At 40.2% G+C, this 18,110-nt stretch overlaps 1 protein-coding gene across 1 annotated transcript in view; it reads left to right on the top strand.

Moving 5' to 3' along the window:
* Cfap58 (cilia and flagella associated protein 58) overlaps nt 1-18,110 on the top strand; it is a 122,582-nt gene that overhangs the window by 34,690 nt on the left and 69,782 nt on the right. Inside the window, exons 10-11 of the mRNA XM_074078351.1 lie at nt 12,175-12,336; nt 12,928-13,074. Of these exons, the coding sequence (XP_073934452.1) occupies nt 12,175-12,336; nt 12,928-13,074 (309 nt within the window). The remainder of the gene's footprint in view (nt 1-12,174; nt 12,337-12,927; nt 13,075-18,110) is intronic.

The raw sequence follows: 18,110 nt of genomic DNA, 5'->3' as shown, positions 1-18,110 counted from the left end.
TGTGGTTCACAGGCAGATGTAAGTGGAATGATGTGGATGGAATAAAAGCTGTCCCAGAGTGGACCCTGAGACAAATTGTGAAATGGACACTGCTGTGCTTGGTCTTCTCTCATTTCTGCTTTCTGTCACCTCTTCCTCCTACACCTTGAGGTTTCCCTCTCCTCTGCTGTGCTGCTATGAAGCACACTCAGGTTGCCGGCACTATTCTCTCTCAACCCTCTATTCTCACCCCTCATCTGTTACTGAAACTTTGTCTCTTCAGGGCAAGGATACCAACTAGTTGTTAGGAAAAAGGCACCTAATTAAATGACCTCAAATTAAGACCCAAGTGACTATTGGCATCAGGTTCATATGTCACATTTCCAAAGAGCATTTTTATCTTAAACTTTCTGTAAACCTAAAACCCTATGACAGTTGGAAGTCCACACATAGGGTAGCTGAGCTCTCCATCTCTCCTCCTTGGGAGTTGGTTAAGAGGGAGATGGCTCAATGACACACTACAAGGACTTCAGGGAGTTGGTTTTACTTTAACCAGCTGTCTTTGCATGGTATCTACTGAGCATGTGCGAACTGGTACTCTCTGGAGTGCATGCATAGTTGGGTTGGGCGGAGGTTCAGGGATAGGACTTGAACACCAGATCCTCCTGCCTTAACCTTCCAAGTGCTGGGATTACAGGAGTGGGGTTTTATTATTACTCTGCCTTGTAAAGCTCTGTCACCTTTCAGCTGCCTGGGACATGCTTTCTAACATTTTCCACATCCCAGCAATGAAGAAAATTATATATCTGTGGCCCATGGGAATATAGACTGAGGCTGCTCAGGGCTGGAAGGTACTAACCCAGGGTTGCCTGGGTCCTATGTGGCTGTCCTGTAGGTGGAGTGATGGGTATTTTGGCACATGAGGCCATGCGTGGCACAGCAGTTGGGGTACTCTGACCTATGGGGGTTGAGTTCAAGTTTTTTGTTCTCACTGGAAACTCCTTCCTCCCCTTTTCTGCACTGCAAACTTAGCTCCTATCTCTTCCTTCTTTATGGATTTATTGATGTCTTTGGGATGGTGCTTATCAACTTCCAGGGTAATTATTTGTTTGCATATTCATTTTCTTTGTTTTATAGTGAGCTCTTGGGAGCAAGGACTTGATCTCACTCATTTCTTTATTCCCAACTTCCTGGCACAAAGTAGGCACTAAACTAGTATTGGGTAAACAATGATGAGTGATAAAAAGATGTTCTTGCCATTGATTGTAATACAGAGTGGTCTGGTTTTCCTGTCTTCCTTAAGTAGAGATACTGGTGCCAACTGCTTTTCACAGTTGGATAGGGTTATGCCACGTCTCACCTGAACAGTTTTAGCACTTCTTAAACATTGCTTATCAACTATACTTTTTCTATCTCTTGCTTTACTTACTTTCCAGTGCGCACACACACATGCACACACACACCCCTCATTCCTGTAAACCAAAAGCTCTCTTTAGTGTAGTCTTTTTCTTTTTGGTGGTACTGGGGTTTGACCTCAGGGCCTCACACTCTATAGCTTGAACCATTCTGTCAACCCCAGTGCATTTTTTGTAAGGCATTGAGGAGTAATACTTCGGGCTGGGGAAGATGCCATGAAACTGCCATTTTCATTTGCTTCTAAAGGGAGTATTTATGATTCCAAGGTCATCCTTTTGACCCAGATATTTCTGTTTTAAAAACTAACTCTAAGGAAAAATAAGAACTGCAAAGATTTTATAATAATAATGAAAAATAGGGAAGAAGACAAATTTTAAAAAGTTAAACCAATTTTGCTCCATTTATTTGATATATTAGGCCACCGCTAAAATCTCTGTTTGAAAATATATTTTTTAAATGTTCATAAGAACATTTAGAACATGTTTGTAAAATGAATATGAGGAAGGCCATGTAAAATTATTTATGTAGTCTGATCCCAGTTTTGTTCATATGCATACAAAAACATTGGGAGGCAGGCACACATGGTTGAGGTACTTGTGAAGATTAAGTGAAGCAATATTTTTAAAGTACTAAGAAGAATCTTAGGCAGATATTAACTATTATGTAAATGACAAATACATATATTTGATTGACAAATAATCCAGAGCTTTTCCTGAAAAAGTGGCTCTTGAATGGAGCCACTTGTTAAATGTCATGAGGTGCAGACATAAATGAAACGTTTCTACAACATCAAACGCAGGCTGACACAAAGGCTGATGTTACACCAGAAGACGAGAGAATGGATGAGATTTTTAAAGTCAGCTGAGGTGCCCTAGTCAAACCAGGGCCTTCACTCTTCATGGTCCCTTCAATTTGCTTCCTCAAAGGGAAGACTCTCTTCCTCCAGAAAGTTGCTGGAAAGACTGCCGCACCTGCCACTGCCTCATCCCTGACTCAGGGTCTGTGTTACCCATGGACCTATCAGGTGCCAGTCCATGGATTAGTCAGTGTTTTTCGGGGAAGATGAGCAAGCAGGAGGAACTGACTCATGTGATTCTGGAAGCTCAGATTCCCACCATCTGCTGTCCCCAAGCTGGAGGCCCAGGAAAGCTGGGGTGTAGATCAGTCTGAGTCTGAGTCTGAATGCCTGAGAAGCAGGGAGACCATAGTGCAAATCCCAGTATGAGGGCTTTCTTCAGAGTACAGGTGTGTAGAACCTGGTGCCAGTTTCCCTCTAATGGGAGAACCATTTATGGTGAAATACCTCGATGCTAGTGTTGGTTTGAGAGGTGCAATCCTATCGACCAGAGCAAAAAGAAGCAACAAAGGAGTTGAAGAGGGTGGATAGTGTGCTAGGAAGAATTGGGAGGGAGATGCAAAAGGCAACCAGAGGGGACAGGTACAGGTAACACCTACACCAGCGACAGGCTAGGATCTTCTAGAAGAGAGGCTGATGGTGGGGTCCTGGGGGCAGGAAAGCTGGAGGGATTGTTGAGAACACAGATAGTCATTTTTATTTTGAGTTCCTCATCGTGCTTCACACTGTAAACCTCTAGTGACATGGGCTACACCATCCCCCCGGTTCTGATTGTACTTTGGGTTTGGGGTGGTGTGGACTGGTGAGGGTGTGAGGTGACTAAAAAAAGTGACAGTATGTGCAAGAGACAGGAGGCCAACTGAGAATGCAGAAAGCTATGTAAATAGGAAACCAAGCCATAATAAGTGTGGGAAACAGAATGTTTTCAAGAATTCTTGGAAACATTGGTACTCAGAATGTTATTAAGGACAGGTGACCCCAATAGGTCTGTCACCTAAGGTATAGGAAAACAGTTGTAAAGAAGCTAAAAACAACAACAACAAAACCCAAACAAACAAGACAACACAAACAAACCACAGCAGGTTTAAAATCTGCACTGACTACAGTAAAGAACAGAATTGAAGCCTGTATGTGTGCTTGTAATCCCAGCACTCAGGAGGCAAAGGTGGGAGAATCGTGAGTTCCAGTCCAGTCTGGAATATATAGAAGACCCTATCTCAAACCAAACCAAACAAAGCAAAAAGGGATTTGATGGGGTAAATGGAATCGATGACATGGATGCAAACTCCAGTTCTCTCAGAACGCAGGGAAAAGATTAAAGGTCATGATTAACCAAGAGAAGAGATGAGGTGGGCAGAGGACAGAAACAAGCCTGCAGGGAACTGGCTTCTGATGGTGAAACCGAGCCACCAAATCAAAGATGTCTTTGATTTGAAAATATTTCCTGGAGACAAAGAAAAAACTGTGTGCACTGGCTACACACAGGGAAAGTCAGTGACAGGTGACCTCCTGGCCCTGGGACGTTCCAGTGAGTGAGCTGCACCTGCAACAATGAAGAAAAGCATTCTGGGAGATTTAGTTCACCCCCTTTTTTAATAGGAGAAAGAGTGGAAGAAAACCCACTAACACACGATAGTGGTCTCTGAGTGGTAGGGATATTGCTTGTTTTAATTTCTTCCTTTTGTGCTCCTTGTCTTTTTTTTAATACCTATTATTTTAGTGTCCTGATTTAAAAAGTAAACAGATAGTATTACCCTTCCTTTAAGGACCAAATAAAATTCCACCGTTCCCATGAAGCTTTATGCTTTAGTTATTAAAAGTGATCTCTAATTTCTCTGGGCCTGGTTTTCCCTTTCTGTTGGTTGTGGAGTCCTGTCTTACCTTACTTTTGCATGTCTGCCTCAACCTACCCCCTGGATCTTGGGGTGGAGGAACTTTGAGCTCTTCCTATGACTTATCTACTAAACAGCTTCTCAAATACTTTTTGAAAGGATGAATGTAAAGCCTAAGTGGACGTTTGAATTAACTAGTCAAGATGCACTTTTTAAGTGTCTGCATTAACTTTGTTTTATGTGGTAGTGGGATTTGAACTCAAGGCCTTGTGCTTGCTAGGTAGGTACTCTACTACTTGAGTCATGCTCTCAGTCCTCTTTGTTTTGTTGGTTATTTTTGAGAAAGGATCTCATACTTTTTCCCCCAGACTCCCAATCTCCTACCTATTCCTCCTGAGTAGGAGATTACAGATGTGTACCACCCTGCCTGGCTTGTTTTTGATCTAGGTCTTGAAGGCTTTTTGCCCAGGTTGGCCTCAAACTGTGAATCTCCTGATCTCTGACTCCCAAGTAGCTGGAGTGAGTGACTTTACCTGCCCTATATGAAATTCTTCAATACATATTTATAGTACTTAACACCATATTAAATCCACATGAAACATGTTGCCATGGTGGATGATCATATCTGAATCATCTCAAGCTTTTTCATCTGGGAAGAAGACTTCCCAGCATGGTGTCTTCTTCCTTCTGGGATGCAAAACCAGCATTATTTGCCTTCTGGTTCTTTCTGATTTTGAGAAAGGAAAGGCACCATCTAAGATGCCGAATGCCCAAGGTTATATCTTATTAATTTAACTTAGCATCTGCAAACGACAAAGAAGATCCCTTTGGGGCTAGAATTGGATGGCTTAGCCTCCCAAACCTTTTTTAATGTGTCATCACTTGCCACAGCAATGCTGCACGATAAGCAGTCACAGACTCTCATGGCACACGAAAGAAAGCACCTTCTTTCCACTCACACACCCGCACACTGAGGTCTCATGCTTTTCCTTTGCTACACTCTCAATTTTACTGTTCAGGAAAGTTGAGGCCTGAGTCACAGCATTAAAGTGGTCCACCAAATTTACTCCTTTCTGAACTTTTTACAAGATTGAGGTAAAACCATTCCTAGTTCATTATTTGATCCACTGAACATTTTCCATTAGTCATTTGCCTCATTTCAGGGCCTCTCCCTTTTTCAGACTAAATATTAAACTCTGGCAATCTCTTCCCAGATGTTTTTACATACCAAAAAGCGTTCTTCTGCAATGGATCTCTAGTTACACGTTTCTCAGCTCTTTGCTCATTTGCCTATAAGAGTGTCAAACAATGTTTTTTCTTTTTTTTTTTTTTTAACACTGAGGTTTCAAGAAATGGGTAATATTGTATTTTCAAGGGCTTAGAAACAAGCAAGGAAAACAAAAGTTGATTAAAGATACATATCTTCATAATGAAATAAAGCTCTTGCTCCTTTGATATTAATTAGAATTTTATATGGAGCATCTGTAATTGGGTAGAACTCTGGAGAAGGCATCGAGGGACAGACAAAAATTCTAAGCTTTTTGTGTCATCACAAATGAAGGATCCTACGTATCACTACTTTCTAGCAGAACTGGATTTCATTCTTACAGAAAGCCAAATTGATTTGCTAAGTACAAGCATGATGTAACACGACATAATATAACCTACTGTAAAATCAGTCAGTATTTATTTAATGACTGAACTACCATATGCTAGATATTTATGTGATGGCATAAACATATATTCTCTCACTTAAATCAAAACATAGATATGACTCTCTAAATTTAAGATAGAGGATAAAACAAGGAAGTAAGAAAACTAGGGAAGACAAAACCACCCGTGCCTGGGCACAGGGACCCTTCTGTTTCCCGAGAGTGAGTTTTTTAGCCTCATTATGAAGGTAAAGGCATCGTCAGCATTCAGACCATTGACATTGAGTCAGAAGAACTTATTTGAGAAGTTTATTGTACTGATATTTCATCAAATGGAAGTTAAAGGGCTCCAAATTCAATGACCTACTTTCTGGTCCAGCTTCAGCCTAGGTGAAGCTTTGGCTGAGCTGCAGTTTTCCACAAGCCTTATTGATTTTTATCTCACTCTTATTTCTATTGGCAGGTTGTTTTAACAGAAAGAGAAAATGTAGGAGGAGGTTACAAACCCTTATTCTGCATTGTAAGCATTTTCTGGGCTCCTCTGAAGCAGTCCTACAAATGCTAAGAGCTCTGGTTCTCCGGCCATAATAAAACTTACTATGTGTCTTATTTCATGAGTGGGTTTGAGGTATCTTAAAGTATAATCAATTAATCAAGCTTTAGCCCAAAACCTGACATTCCGTAATCTCTGCTCTATCATATTTAGCAGGAACAGCTTGGTGATGAGAGGTTTGACTGCTTCTTAACACCCCACACATTTTATAAATTTTCAGAATGTGAACTCCTGCATGACATTGGTTTGAATGATTTCCATCAAAATAAGCTGAGTCCCAACACTTAGAAATAAATTGCTTGGTAAATTGTCTTTCCCCTTAGTTTCAACACTTGCTATTTTTTCATTGTCACTTAAATTCCTTTGATCTTGGTTTCCTGATGGGTTTGGTTCCAGGAATCCAGAGGCAATTCTGTGGTTCTGTGCACTGTTGTGTGCAGAAAGATGGTCCATTCTAGTTAGATGCTCAAAAAAGAACTGGCCTTGCCCACGTCCTTTCTCTGGAGCTTTGCTCTGTCTGCACGAAGGATTTTTCTCATTCTAACATCTCTCAAAATGATTGAACAAGCACTATTTTCTTTTCTCTGATGTGCTGCTTGATATTCTGAGTGCTGATGACACTGCTCAAAGTATTTTCAACCTATTCGTTTCACTGACCCCCCATAAGGTTGATGTCATTTTCACCCAAAGGCTAAATTTTAGGCAAAGATAGTGCTTTCTCTTAAAATCAAAGACTAGATCCAGTGATGGGTACATGAATTAGGTTCTATATTCATTCCTAACATACATTTTGATTACCAGTGTTGATATTTTATAAGACTACGGGTCACTTATTTTTAAGGATCCTAAAAATGTAGATTAAATAAAATACTGAAAGAAGAACAGTATTTCTTTGAATTTCAGATCCATTCACATGCCTTTTCCCCAGACCTCCTTGTCTTTGATTTTCTAATCTTTTTCCTTCCTGGTCCCAACCAACCATTTAAGCCATTCACCACTGAGTTTGTATATATTCTTACCTTGGTCATTTTCATTCTACACCAAATGGATAATAGCAATTAATGATAATAAAACACAATGGCAGCAAAAGCCTAAAAATACCTTGTATAACATTAATTATAAAGATCTAAAGATTAGTTGGAATAAACTGATGCTGGGAAAACTAGTTATCTATGAGGACTGGAACTAGACCCCTATCTCTCACCTTGTACAAAAACAAACTCCAAATGAATCAAAGATCTTAATGTTAGACCTGAAACTTTGAAACTAGTACAGAAAAAATAGGGAAAATCTGGATTTTTCTGGATAGGAGTCCAATTGCCCAGGAAATAAGAGCAAGGATTAGCAATTGGAACCACATCAGATTAAAAAGTTTCTGCACCTTAAAAGACAATTACCAGAATCAAAGATAATCCACAGAATGGGAGAAAAATCTTCATCAGCTATTCAACTGATAAGGGATTAGTATCCACGATATACTAAGAGCTCAAAAATTTAAACAGCAAAAGAACAAGCAATCCAATTAATAAATGGGCAAAATAACTGAACATACTGTTCGAAGAAAATGAAATACAAATAACTAATAGATACATGAAGAAGTGTTCAGTAGCCTTAGCCATAAAAGAAATGCAAAGATTCTGTCTCCCCCCAGTCAGAATGGCAATCATCAAGAGAACTACAGCACGCTATGGGGGGAATGTGGGGGAAAAGGAACTTCCACACACTGTTGTGCAACCAGTGCAACCACTATCAAAAGCAGTATGCAGGTCCTCAAAAGGCTAAAAGTAGACCTACCTTATGACCCTGCTTCAGCCCTCTTGGACATATATCTGAAGAGTATAAATCAATATATAAGAGAGATCCCTGCACACCCATGTCTATTGCTGCTCTATTCACAATAGCTTAATGGTGGAATCAGTCAAGGTGTCTCACAACCAATGAGTGGGTAAAAGAAAGTATTATACATTATACTATATATGCGCCATGGAATATTGCTCAGCCACAAAGAAAAGTGAAATTAGGTCTTTTGCAGGTAAATGGATGGATCATCATGTTGAATGAGATAAGCCATGCTCAAAAAACCAAATACAGCATGTCTTGCTCATTTATGGAGCCTAGGCCTAAAATGATGGATGATGGTGGTGATGACGACGACAATGGGACATAAATGTGAAAGGAGGAAGGTCTGGGGGAATCAGCAAGAGAGAGGAGTGGGAGAGGAAAGGATACTGAGGGGTGAAGAAGATGGAAGCACACACACATATGCATAAGAATTTGTGTGTGTGTGTGTGTGAAGAAACCCCCCAAATACTGTTTGAACAATAATGGGAATCTAATGGGGGGGTGAACTTGTTCAAAGTACACTTTACACTTGTATAGAATTATCACAATGAAATACTCTCGTATTATTATTGTATGCCAATTCAAAAATATAATAAAAAAGAAAAATAGTTGAGAGTATGTAAATCAAAGTTTGACTGAAGAAGTAGAAAACTTAGAAAGATCAACACCTATGGAAGCCACAGAAAACGTGGACAGAATTGTCTCTAACACTGACGGAGGGTTGATGACTTTAGAGTCAAGTTCCCTCAAACTTTTGAGAGTCAGAAGACTTTTCATGCTATATAATTATAGCTATACAATTTTTAGTTGAATTTAGAAAAACTACCTCTCATTCACTTTGTATAATTTGGGGTAATACTGATAAGCATTGCTTTGCTGATGTAACTCGTTGCTTCTACAGTGATAATGTAGTGATAATGTGGAAGGTGAGGCCTTGGGGGGTTAAGAATGAAGAGGCAGTTCTCACAACTTGTATAAGCCTCTAATGTTAACTGTTTGGATAAGTCGTGTAGGTCCGTTCTCAGAAACTAATCTAGTCTTTGATTCTCCCATAATGCCCTGTGCCTATCTCAGATACTGGTTATATCCATTGGTTGGTTGCCTGTTTTAGGGTGGGCCCACTCACGAGAGGTCAGCTTGATGTCAGGGGATGTGTTTTATTCCTCCTAATGACAATTGCGCTTTTATAGTGCCCGCATAGACAGGTCCTCAGCACATGCTCATTGGGTGAATGAACACGTGGGTAAGGGAACAAAGAGTGAGCAGAAAGGCACTTCATGTACTTTACGTACCTAGCAGAAGCCTAGATATTGAACTAGAACTAAAAGGAAAGATGTAGGCTTCTATCACTTCAGAACTCATATGCAGAGTCCTAAATGAAATTCCAGCAGACTAAATTTAACACTACATTAAAAAGAATCATCTAGTCTGACCAAAGAAGGTTTATCCTGAAACTGCAAATACAGTTTTCTATTAAGAAAAGTATTGCAGGCAGTGTGGAAATGTAAAATGTTACATCCATTTTGGAAAGCAATCTAGCAATATCTATTAAAGTGAAAAATATGTATGTCTTTTGAGTCAGTTAGTTCACTCCTGGAAATCTACCCCACAGAAGCAAGCACAAGTGTATGAGAATGCATGCACAAAATGCAGTAGGACGTAGGGTGGCAAAAATGGAGGAAAAAATGCTGGTGGAGACAGTTGACTATGTGGAGGCACACTCCACTGTAGGGTGGTGTGCAGTCCTTAAGGAGAACGAGTGAGAGCTATTTCAGATGGTTTCTCCAAAGCACTATTGAGTGATAAGAAGCAAAGTACCCAAAAGTATGTATAATTACATCCTATTTGCCTAAAAATAAAAACAAAGCCCCCCCCCCCCAGGAAACAAAAACAAAAAGGAAACTGAATTCCTGGAGCTGTGTGCTTGCTAGTTGAATCACTTTGTGAATATTATTTTTTTTGATCTCAGTTTCCTTCTTTGTAAAATTGGGGTGATTACACCTTGTAGGATTTGTGTGATGATTAAATGAGTTAACCCATGAAAGATGCCAGGTACAGAGAAAGTAACTGACAAATATGAGCTATTATTACTATGTTTGTAGACCTGAATAGAATACACAAAATGCAAACAAAAGTAGGGAAGGGCATATATCAGATTTTTAACCTAATTACGCTACAAATGGACAGAGGGGCTGCTGTGGGTTGAAGGGAGAAGGAAGATCCAAGTAAATCAGGAAAAGAAGCATCACTTCATATTTATAAATTTGTTTTAAATGATGGGATGTGGGATTGTATATAAAGAACTAAGAGATTTTTAAAACAAAAATTTTATTGCTAAATAGATGAAATCAATTGATCCCATAAGAAAAAATTGCACAGAATAATATATGTTCCAAGACGTTTGCTAAACTTGAATCCCATCTCTCCTTACATGTCTGTAAGAAACCTTTGAAAGGTGCCTATGTAAAGATGTTCAAAAGTATCATCAACAACAGCCATCATTAGGTCTGATGGGCAACACTAGAGCAAGGCTTATCAGAGTGTATTTCCTGAAGTATTAATTCCACAAATGGAAAAAAAAGATTCTTGTAGTGCAATAATTTGGGAACATGTTGGTTCCAACAGCCTGCAGTGTGGCAAAGGCTGAGGGTCTTTTCTACCTTTAGATCCCAGAGAAAGATGTTACTTCCTTAGAGGAACCTTTCAGGTCATGTTACTTCAAGTGTGTCCCCATCACTTCTTTCTCTGTCACACTGCTCTGTTTCCTTCAATTGTAACCATTGGTTAAGAGAAATTCACCTATTATTCACACTGTAGTTTAATTGATTTAATGTTTTCTTTCCTAAAATTTTTCTTAAGGAATTTTTAAAGATGTTTTTCTTAAAAAAGTCAGTTTCTTTGGGCATTGCATCAAAGAGGCATGATTACATGTTTCCTACATTATGAAGTGCTTGTGGAGAGGAATTGGCTCACGCTGGCATTTCAGGCCCTGACTTTTCAACCTTGCAAAAAGGAGGTGGTCTCCTATCCTTCCCAGAAGTGCTGTATGCTCAGTAGGTTGATTTTTTTTTTTTTTTGTAGTACCAGAGATTGCCTGCAAGCCCTTGTTCTTGTTACGCAAGCTCTCTAACACCTGAGCTACACTTCAGTCCCCCTCCCTTTTTTTTTGGTGGGATTCGGATTTGAACTCAGGGCTTCACGCTTTTAAAGCAAGTACTCTACCACTTAAGCCACACTTCTAGTCCATTTTGCTCTGGGTTATTTTGGAGATGGGGTTTTGTGAACTGTTTGCACAGTCTGGCTTTGCACCTTGATCCTTTCAATCTCAGCCTCCTAAATAGCTAGGATTATAGGCTTGAGCCACCGGCACCTGGCTAATTTTAGTTTTGGCAGTACTGGGGTTTGAACTCAGGGCTTTGCACTTGCTAGGCAGGTTCTTTGTTCTTCCCTGATGGAATGGACTTGACATTGGCAAGACAGAGCTATGATTGCTGTCAAGTGTCAAAGGCCACCTTTTTACTCTCATTAACTTGATAAATCAGCCAGTGTGGCCAAACGGCTAAATCATCTCTCATCTTTCTTAAGACTTTATGCTAAAATCTATTTAAGCTTGTGTTTTTTTTTTTTTTTTCCTTTCATGGGTGGATTGGTCAGGAGACATTTTCAGAATTGAAAGAATTCTACAAGGTTCTCAAATACTTGTTAAATAAATGCAGTGACAAAAAAAAAGAATTTCTTTTTTTTCTCCTTTTTCTTGTGATCATGAAATAACTGTTAAGCCTTTATAATTGAGTGTACTGCAGCCTAGATAAAAATATGTGTTTGCCTCTAATCAGAGAGGCTGGATTTCTGTGTGATACTGTGGTGATTATAGTCCTAGTCAGATTTTTTGATAGCTGGCATCTCTGCCATGCACCCTTAGATTAAAAAAAACAAATAAACAAACAAAAAAAACCCCCCAAAAAACCCAAAACTCCATTTGTCCCAGGCCCAGAAGCACAGATGGGCTATTTAACCATATTCAAACACTTCTTTCTCTTCCAGGTCCTCATGAACATGGAAGACATAAAAGTCCGTGAAATGCAGATTTTCGACTACAGGAAAAAAATAGCTGAATCAGAGACTAAATTAAAGCAGCAACAGAACCTGTATGAAGCTGTGAGGTCAGACAGGAATCTGTATAGCAAGAATCTGGTTGAGGCGCAGGTAAAGAATGTGTCTTTACATTTTGATTCTCCTCTACCCTGGACTTAAAGCAGTTCCTGTTGTCCTAGTGGTGGGATTTAGAATCCAATCAAGAAGGAAATCTGCAATTCATCTGAAAACGATCAACTAATGCAGAACTGTCAGGTTGTTTGAAATGGAAAGGACACCACTTAATGGGGATCCTGGTCCTACTTTTAATTATTATACAGAATTTCTATTCTCCTCTTTGTGGTTTTTAAAACTGCTACTCACTCCCGAGTCTCAGAAGGCAGCAGCACCCTCTTATTTAAATCGCAGAACCTGGCTTTGAAATCTTTTAGTCGCAATGTTTTCTGTGCTTCCAGTTCCTTTAAGTAAAACCAGGAACAAAGTGTATGTGTGTGCGTGCGTGTGTGACTATTTTCTGTTATTGCTAGTAATTACTTTGAGGTTGACGGGCACAGGAGACAAGAATTGCTCAGTGATAATTGGTCAAGAGACTTGTTTTGAGAGCGCTTCCCTTAAAAGCCTCTTAAATGCATGCTGAATTCCCATAGGGATGATAACATCTGTTTAATTCACTCTCAAACGTTTCTCCTTTCATTTTGTAAGGATGAGATAACGGAAATGAAGAGAAAGTTAAAGATCATGACCCATCAGGTAGATCAGCTGAAAGAAGAGATCTCTGCCAAAGAGTCTGCCCTTGTGAAGCTGCACCTGGAACAGCAGCGGATAGAAAAGGAGAAGGAAACGCTGAAGGTACAGGCCTTACAGTAGAAGCCCTGGCCAGCAGCCCTCTGGTCCAGGAGGCAGCCTCTGTCTCCATGGAGGCAGAAAGGGGTAGAGAGAGCAGTGGAGGCTGCTGTGTGTGGTCTTAATAGCTTTCCACACCCACCCACACCAGGCACCAGGAGTATGACCTGTTTCTAGGTCAGGGTTCCTTACAGGTAGGGCCCCCAGTAGAGTAGGGGAGGGAGTGGTGAGATGCATAGCACCAACACATTTATGCTGGCTGCCATGCATCAACTCCAGAGAGCCTGGCAGATGGGCAGTGCCCAGGAAGTCCTTGAGCTGCAGGCTCCCTTCCATCTTTTTGCATTTACAGCCCAAATTCACTGGGCTCACACCCAACCGTCCCAAACTCCTCCCTAGGCCTTCTGTAAGGTGACACTTTGTCTCTCTGCTCCTGGACATTGTTCCTTTGTGTGCATTGACTTTTCTGCCTACACTATCACTAGACACTGGCCATCAGAGCTTTCTCCAGGTTCACTTTACCACTGTGGGCTGAAGACCTTTGCAGTGGCTTCTCCAAGTGATCTCCTCTGTCTCTCTAGATCTTACTAAGACATACCTATTCATTTGTTTATTTTTTCAGTGCTGGGGATGAATCCAGGATGTTGCTTATGCTAGGCAAGTGCTCTACCATTGAGCTATGTCCCCAGCCCTTGTTTTTTTGGAGACATGGTCTTACTGTGTAGCCCAGGTTGGCCTCAAACTCACAATCCTTCTGCCTCTGTGTCCTTAGTGCTTACTGTGATTACAGGTGTATACTATTACATTCACCTCCACAGGTCCTTTTAAACCTAGTAGTTTAGAACATTCTGTATCTACTAACATAAAATAAACTTTTTCCAAAAATACCTACCCAATAATTATACCATTTGAAATCATGTAAACATGTTTTACTACACAATCACCAATCATGGCATCTTTTCTATTCCCCTATGGCCCAGTAGATTTTCTTCTACTTCATGTGCCCCAAGAATTCAAAAAGGAACTTCTAAAAGAATGACACTTTTATTTTGAAAATGTTTATAAAAATATTTGTGGGGATCAAGAGCCACTTATGGGAACTGTTTACAATAAATCAGAGACTGGGGGCCACAGTTTCTGCACATAGTAGCTTTGAAGATAATCCCTGTCTTGAAAATGTGTACCTGGCGTTGGACAGGTTTAATGCTTGATTCTGAGATGCCCTAGATTGAAATATGCACTCTCAATTTAATAATGGGCTTAGCAATTTAATGACAGGTTTTCATGGAACCAGAACTACTGCATTAAATTAGTTAATTAAATTTAAGGCACATTGGCTTGAGAAAGACTAAGCTGTAACAAACATTCCTTTACAAAAAAGACATAGTAATTGGTATGTTTACCTGTGACTTTCATCTCCTGCATGCCAGCTTATGACAGAAAAAATAGAAAACTCTGCGTTCAAACTTATTTATACATAAAGCTTTATAAATATTTTTTCTAAAATCTATGTATAAGAGCATCTTTGCCCTTGTTCCTTTTGTTTGAGAGCACTTTATGGGGGGTAGTTTGTTCACTCTGGAGCCTGTTGTGCGATGGGCTTATTTATTTATTGCTGAATGAATTGGAAGAATCTCATAAACACTGCTCCACCAGGGGCCTCATGGACCATGTTAGCAAGGCTTCAGTGTAATCCATCTGGTGCACAATCCCTTTCTCTTGGAAGATAACATTGATTTTCATCTCTATTTCCCAAGTGATTCTCTGTTCAAAAGATTAACTGTTACCCCATACACTGTCCATGGTGGAACTAATTGCTTTCTACAAAGTCCTGCTCTAGAATAAACAGTGTCCTATACAAAGGAGCCATTATTCCAAGTTCCTTAGAGTTTGATGCTAGTTAATATTTGTTCCAATGATGCCTCCAGCATTGGGCATCTACACATGTAGCCCCAAAGAAGTATGATGTTAAAATGAAATAAAGGGCAGAAGTGTCCCTAGGCCAGCAGAGTTGATGGCTGGTGGACATGAGGGTGATTAAAAGGCTTCTGCTATGGACAAAAGGGGAGTCTCAGGCCTGGATGGCTTTGGGTCGTTGATTATAGGAAGATGATTCCACTTGCTGTGCAACTCAGATGCTTTTTCTCCCAGCATTTCCCATTAAGACAAGAATGAAGAACAGAGAAAAGATGCCTGCTTGTTCGATTTATTATTTGAGGTTATCCAAGGGTGACTTGCAACGGTGCTCCGACTGGATAATCTTGGCCTATCATTAAGCCTGTTTGACATTCTTTAGAAAAATATGACAGCTCAAAATGTTGAGTTTCAGCCTCTTTTCTTTTTTAGGCTAAGAATTTGAATTGCATTCCACACAGGTCTCTGGATTTCATGCATCTGAAGTTTTCACACCAAAACCTTGGAGGAATGGGAAGATTTCCTAGTCACTTTGTTTCAAGAGACATTTATCTTATTATTCTACAAAGCCATATGGATACATAATCCCTGCTGGAGGGGCAAGCCCTTGCCCACTTGGTAGACTATGAGATGCCTTTTCACAGAACAACCCAATTTACTACTTCTCCAAGTCTGTAGACAAACAATTGTTATAGTAGGCTGTTGTCATTCTCATTTACCTCCCTCAACCAAAAAATCCTGCACCTTCCATGTTTCTTTTCCTTTTTCAGTTGCTACCAGACTCTACTGTCTCTTCAGCATCCTAGACATTGTCAGTGCATTATGGCTAGCACAGAATGTCAATAGTCCTATGGAGACATGGCTGCATCTGCATTCCTCTGCCCATTCTGTCCCAGTCTTGTTTCATCAGCACTGAAGCAGTCACCTTGTTTGAAGTGTCTGCCTTCCAGTCCTAACAAGCCCCCGAGTCTGTCTCGTCACTTCCCAAATAACCCACATCTCTCTGACAGCACTTTGATTCTTGGTGAATAATTCAGCAGCAAGTTCTGTATGTCCAGAGCCCAGCATCCCATTAGGGACTGGCTTCAGGGCACCATGTCCTTTCACTTAGTGGACTCTGTAGCATGACATGAATGGGGAGTCATCCATGAGAGAGGAGAGAAAAAGCCTAATTACTCTTGTGACTGAAGACTTCAGGTGGTTCATATATGAGCAGGTGAGACTAAATATGGCACTTGAGATATGATTTATGCCTAGAACCTCAAAAGATGATATATTGTCCATAAACAACAATTACAAAATTATATAACCATTGGGGCAAGGACTAAAGGGTGTACCCTGCCATTCCAACCTCATGCCATCAGTAGCCTTTGACACATGCAAAAACCTCAGGTCACACCTACATGGTTGCTTGATGGACTTTCGGGTGCACAGCAGTGGCCACCATCCTTCTCGGGTAAGATGGCTCAGATTTATAACTGCTAAATGTATTAGACCCAAGGTATTTTGTTGATGTTAACATTTGCTGCCAGCATCTAAAGCCACATCTTATTTACAGTCCATAAATTTATGACATAAGGAGACCACTCAGAATTTTGATATATTATGAAAAAAGCACCCAGCAATGCCAAACGCACGAACGGTTTTACATTTCAGACAGATACTTTTACACACCACTGATTGCATTTTAATATAACAGGGGTTTCATTTTGTTCTGCTGATGGATTCTGATGAGACCTTGGCATTTAGGAGTGGAGAAGTGAGCCTTGCAGATATGGGAAAATAAAAAGTTTTCTTAAAGAAAGCACCAGCCAAACAGATCTTTTATTGCTGTCTTTGTTGTCACCTTAAATGATTACAGAAGCAGGAAGGCTGATTCTTCACCCTTTCCTAACAGACAATCCCCCTAAGTGGTAAATACTAGACTAGATCTTTTCTAGGTAAGTATTTCCTTTTGCTTATCCTCAAACCAAAACATATTTCATGAGTAAACAAACTGTCATAAAAGAAACCCTTGGTTTTATAGCAGCTGGTTGCATTTAATTTGTGACACTACACATTTATTACTAGGTGCACAGTATCTCCTGTCATTTCAGGAAGTCTGAGGTATAGATTTCAAGACTTTTGGTCTTCATGGGTTGGAAGTAGACCTTGACCTAAGTTGGGTTGGTCCATAGACAATCGCAAGTATGGAAATTTCTATCATCTTGATGACATTTCTGGGTAGGTGGGTATTTGGGGGGGTCCTGATACTTCCTTGAAGGAAAAAAATTATAAATCTTTCACCATAATTTGAAAAACTTCAAGCCATTGATATATTAATATCATCTTGTCACTTCCCTTATGATTTCAGGCATGGGTAAATGAGCTTTTCCTCTTCATTCATTTCTTTTGTGCTACCTGGTCAGTGATCCACTTGTCCTTCTCAGCTTGGCATGGAACCTCTCAAAGACATGTTCTTCTTTCCTTTAACATAGGTAACTTTAGCTCCCTGTTGCATACTTTCTACAGTTCATGGCACAAGTGGTCCTTCGCAGTCCTGCACAGCTATTTAATTTCGTACCTGGTATTCAAATGCACCAACCTGGGAGCGCTGTGCTGCCTTGGCACACACAGCCTGACCATTGAATGTCTTTCTCCATCAGTTGCCTCCCTCCTCCCCCAATTTGGGCAATATTTGTCAGCTGCCAAGTCCCTGACTTGTTCTTTTCCCTTGACTCCAGGCAGAAGTAGAAACTACTGTTTGTGGCTGTAGCCATCATCTCCAATGGATGGTGAACCTGTCTGACTCATCTATATTTGATTTGGAGCTATTGGGTAGGGATAGTAGAGAAAGGAAAGGATTCATCAAAAGGTCTGTGTTGGAATCTCAACTCTGCTCCTTATGAATTCAGTGACCTTGGGCAGCTATTCACTTTTTGTTGTCTCTAATTGCATTTATAAAGTGGGAATAAGAGTTTTGCAATGTGTAGAATCATGCCTAGGATGTTTTAAGTCACAAATCTACTTGTGGAATATAAATGGATGTGCACTCTGATGGGAGGAATTTTCCTTTCCATGTAACCTCACAGCCAGACTAAGGTGTGAGCTCTCTGAGAAAGCATACCTGGTGACTCCTGTCTGTAACA

The sequence above is a fragment of the Castor canadensis genome, chromosome 7 (genome assembly GCF_047511655.1).
Source record: "Castor canadensis chromosome 7, mCasCan1.hap1v2, whole genome shotgun sequence".
Taxonomy (NCBI): domain Eukaryota; kingdom Metazoa; phylum Chordata; class Mammalia; order Rodentia; family Castoridae; genus Castor; species Castor canadensis.
This window is presented reverse-complemented; position numbering and strand designations above follow the sequence as displayed.